General features: G+C 36.1%; 1 protein-coding gene across 1 annotated transcript; it reads left to right on the forward strand.

Moving 5' to 3' along the window:
* Positions 1-1170: 1170 nt before the first annotated feature.
* LOC104953542 (tyrosine-protein kinase Mer-like) lies at positions 1171-3799 on the forward strand. The gene is made up of 4 exons (XM_010780489.1): positions 1171-1263; positions 1868-1984; positions 2939-3019; positions 3104-3799. Exons 1-4 carry the CDS (start codon positions 1200-1202, stop codon positions 3256-3258), a joined length of 417 nt encoding a protein of 138 aa, XP_010778791.1. The 5' UTR covers positions 1171-1199; the 3' UTR covers positions 3259-3799.
* Positions 3800-4900: the final 1101 nt, after the last annotated feature.

Genomic DNA, 4900 nt, shown 5'->3' on the forward strand with positions numbered 1-4900 from the left:
AAGTATGTGTCCGAAAGGGAGCAGGAGGAAGCAAACACAAAAATATACAAAAAATATACTGCATATTAAAGCAAACGATTGTAAAGGTAAAAGTATGAGCATAACAAATAAAGAAGTGTAATGTAAACATTTACATTATTATTATGATTATTTAATATATAAAGACTATATATTAATGATTTACAAGATTAGATATACTTTAGTTGATCTAAAATATTGATGTGTTCAAATGCTCTTCAAAACACAACTGAAAGTCCATGAAAGTTGTCTTTCTGTATTTGTGAATGAAGCTCCATCTCCTGGTTAAAACCTGAAATTGAAAATCTGGCAACGCCCTCTTGGAAAATAGTGGGAGGGCTTAACATTCCTCGATACTGGTCTTCGGCAGGTCGTAGGCAGGAAGCTGTAAACTGGAGTCTGAAATTAGGTGCTACATCTGTAAAATGCATGATCTGTTTAGTATTTTGAAAAATAAAAAGTATAAATATGCCTTATATAGGTATGGTCCTACACTATATTATTCAAATATAGCATGATAGGTTCACTTTAAAGTAATCTCAGCCAGTATACAACACATTGAATCATCTAAGATGATGAATGAATGCCTTTGCACTGAGGTATTCCATCAGGCATGTATCAAATATCTAAATGATCTCCAAGAAGTATTTTAGCTACACACCAGTCAGTGGTTTAATGTGCATTCATCTTGAACATGTGTAATATGAAAGCCGACCATAGTCAGTTTTTGCAATAACTGTCAGTGTGCACCAGAGGGAGCTCCACTAACTGAGGACTGCACAGCAGCATGCTGGGAAAACATGGAAGGGCTTAAAAAGCTACTTTGCTGTAAAGGACAAAAGACAACAAAAGTTACACAATGAGAGGGTTTTGTTTAGTAAACATTCTGGCTTGATGGACCTTAGATTAGAAAATATATCTAAAAAGGTACTGCGGCAAATTACTACCTAATTCAAGTATATTATAATATTGTCTGAAAATCTCAATTTATTCTAGTAATACTCAAATGAATATATCAACATTCTTTTACTACTGAGATAAGATTAGTAGTAGGATGCCAGTTTTTCTTAGCAAGAATTTTTCTGAGTTATGATGACTAAACTGTCAAGAAAAATGTATTGACAATTAAAAGGAAGTTATAATTTTGCTGCAGGTCCGACCAGGATGTGGAGCTTCTGCCAATGAACGCTGGAGTTTCCTACAGACTTCAACAGGAGGAGGAAGCTGAACCTCAGCCGGCCAGCAGTGAGTGTCGTGTTCAAATGTTATGTTTATTACATGAAGGGTATCGCACAATACTTAGGACACAAATCTAATCCCAAACAAATAGCATTCCAATAACCATCCACACAAAGGACAAAGCATGAATAAACATGTATATAATGTTGTTTGTGCTGCCGACACATGTTCTTTATCCCATAAAAGGTTCTATTTTTTTTTATGGATAAACTTGATAGCCCGGCACAGCATTAGCATTAGCAATGTTTGAGTCATTAAACAAACACGGTAAAATAACAAATGTACAGAATTCCTTCACGACATTTAGCCTATTTTAGATGTCAATTATTTCAAGTATATGTATATGGGTGTGTATAAGGTCTTGTAGCCCCCCCCAATGTAAACAACCTACTTCGTTTATGAATTAACGCTAATGACTAAAGTCTGAACTTTTACTAACTGTAATTCATTTAATTAATTGTGTCAAATTGTACACATGTGAACTTAGGCAAAGAATTTCCTTTATGCTGGTATTTGATCAAAATACATTCTCTGTTGTACTTCCTGTTTTAAGGGATTTCAGATTTCAATGTGCAGTTACTTTGAGTTTACTCCTTTGTGTTCCCTTTAGTTCCAGTGGTGGGGGTGGTCCAGATGTTGCAGGCGCTCGGCGGCAGCATGCTGGACAGTCTGAAGGAAGTCCTGGTGGAGAGGGAAACACTCACCCTGGGGAAGGAGCTCGGCAAAGGTCAGTTCATGATGACTCAGCAACAATTATCGAGACTTTGAATGCAGGGCCACCATTTGCAAACTGGAAACAGGGTGAATAATACTGTGGATGTCTCCCACACTTCCTACAGTTCAGTGTTAAAGCAGCCTAGTTCACTTTCACACAGGAGAGCAGAGTCCCACATCCAGCAGTGAGTTCTTCCTTTGAAAAACAAAACCTTAACCACAATCTTTTTCCAAAATGTTAGAAAAGGGTTTTAGTTACTTTTTTTAAGTCATCAGTATGATTGTTTCCTACCCTGCAGCACAGATATTGTAAATGTAGAAAGGCTGCAATGAAAATAAGTTTAGTGTAATAAATAAATCGATCCACTATCATTTGAAGGGTTCAGTAGGCCAAATAAAATAAGATTGATTCTGATTTTAAGATCATGGTGATATGGTGATGGTATATTCATATATGCATATATGAAATAAATAAACCATTAATCATCACCACATTTTATTAAACGTTGCTTTTTATTGCTAAGCATATTGTCATTATGTCCACGACTTAATTGTAAGGTTGTAGTGTAAAACCTTGGTTATGTACTGTGGAAAGTTAATTAAAATGTTTTTCGATAGTAAAGAACATGGTGATAAATGTTGCAGATAGTCTAAAATATAATCTGACACTACAGATTAAAAACTGATTTCAATTCATGGTAGAAGAGAAGTCAGAACACTACCAAAGTCATGAAGATACATAATCTAGCAACCCCAAAAGTCTGAACCAAATGTTTTCCTAATCCATTTAGTAGATTTAGAAGTGTTTCAGTGAATGACTGAACACTTGAACCTTCTAATTGCACTAGAAGTGAAGCAATGTTATGGTGATCCATCCAAATGCTGTCGAATCTTCCGTTTTGAAAAAAGAAAATAAGTATTTTACTTGGGAGTAAAACTGTGTGTTAAAATCATGTGTGTTCTCCAGGAGAGTATGGATCAGTCTATGAAGGGGTCTTCTCACCAGAGGAAGGAGGGGACATGAAGGTGGCTGTGAAAACCATGAGAGGTGGGGACTGAAATTAACCCTTTATCTAAACTCAACTGTACTTCTACTTATTTTGTGTTTTTATTCTCTGTCCTACAAATCCAGTTGGAATCCACAGCCAGGAGGACTTGTATGACTTTCTGAAAGAGGCAGAGATCATGAAGACCTTTGATCACGAGAATGTGGTCAGACTCCTGGGTAAGAAACCACCTAATGTTTTCTATCGGGCTGTGATACTGTGTTTCTCCAGAAATTATTAGGACACATCCACTTCCTCTCCCGTCCCACAAACCATTGCAAGCTGGTCATGCTGGTTGTTGGTATTTGCATTGAAAGGCAGGTTCATTTAGCTAGAGGGCCGTCTTCATACACAGTTCAGAATCAGAATCAGGATATCTTTACTGTCATCATACATAGGTATAACAATATTTTGTTGGCATCCCTCACTGCAGTAATGGAAATAGCCACAAATAAATAAAAGCAGTGATAAAAGCAGAGGTAGCAGCTATGACAGTACGCTGCAATGAAATGGCACTTTGATTAAATTAAACGTCAATGTACAGTTACACATTTCACAGACTGTAACATTTAAACATACAAAGCTACAACAATTTTAATATAACTGTGTTCACAAAAAGATGCTTAAATTAACTAACGTCACATATTTCTGTTGTCTTATATAAGACACTTAGGTTAAAAACATGTTATCGATATTTAGTTTCTTTCTTGCACTGCGTTTGATGTTGACAAGTACTGAATTAATTTTCTTTATGATATATATTTAGGCTAATTTAAATCATCTTTATTTGAAATACATTTATTTTTTAATGCAGTTGATGGAAACCTGAATAAAAAAAACTACACTTTGCTTTTGATTAATGTATTAAGCTTAAACAGCATTTGTAAACTATTGCTGTTGCTACATCTTAGATATTAAATATCTTGGTCTCTTCTTTGCTAAGGTGACATTGTTACATACACTTAGAGGTGGGGTAGGTCATTTTGGAGAAATCAGCTCGAGTGCGCTAGAATTTGAAAATACACAGCCGGAAAAAATCTGCCACTTCCTTACAGAGCCCACTTTTAAGTAAAACACAAGCACAAAATTCTTTATTATTCCGCTGGGTTATTTTGTGCTGCTTCTTCTCCCACATTGAACATCGCAGAAACTCCGTTCAAACATCAAAACGTTCATGTCGGTCGGGAATCAATGGCTATTACTTTTATCATTCATAACTTTCATAATTCCAGAGATACAGCCCATAATTCATCAAGTTTTTAACATGGAAGTCAATGGAGAACTCTTCAGACTTCAACAATCTTCATGCAACTTCAACTGCTAACTGCTCCTTCTTCAACTGCTAACTGCTCCTTCATACTTTCACTCAGAAACCTCATTCTAACTTTAAAATGTTACACATCTTTCTGACATTAATCGTGTAACACAACTTTTAAATCTGATTCTTACTTTTACAGTTACGTAAACAAATATATATGTATATATATACAGAAAAAATATACTTTTCTGTATATAAACAAAAAGTGTATCTCGAGTTTCTCAAACGTACCTACCCCACCTTTAACAAACCTGTTACAAATGTGTTGTTCAACAAATTTGAGCCTTTGCCACATTTATTTGATCACAATGGAAACCTTTGATCTCTGGGCACTTTCGTTAGCTCAAATATAAACACCTGTGTCATGGAACACGATGATGTCATAACTCCAACTGACATGCTCAGAGCAGCAGACTTCAGATAACGGTTAATGGTCCTGCCCTCAACAGCTCTACGCCAAATCTGAGATCTCACCATAGGCTGTTGCCAATGGATCCCTGCCATAACACATAGATGTCGCTGTAACTCCAATGGACACGGTCCGGTCGTCCGACAATCTTCACCT

Source organism: Notothenia coriiceps, unplaced genomic scaffold (genome assembly GCF_000735185.1).
Source record: "Notothenia coriiceps isolate Sejong01 unplaced genomic scaffold, NC01 NC01_scaffold00021942, whole genome shotgun sequence".
NCBI lineage: Eukaryota > Metazoa > Chordata > Actinopteri > Perciformes > Nototheniidae > Notothenia > Notothenia coriiceps.

Bases quoted from the DNA above. Each gene is read 5' to 3' on its own strand.
- LOC104953542 (XM_010780489.1), top strand. From the start codon at position 1,200: ATGAACGCTGGAGTTTCCTACAGACTTCAACAGGAGGAGGAAGCTGAA. The intron at 1,264-1,867 runs GTGAGTGTCGTG...TGTTCCCTTTAG, and splicing joins TGAACCTCAGCCGGCCAGCA to TTCCAGTGGTGGGGGTGGTC. The intron at 1,985-2,938 runs GTCAGTTCATGA...TGTGTTCTCCAG, and splicing joins GGGGAAGGAGCTCGGCAAAG to GAGAGTATGGATCAGTCTAT.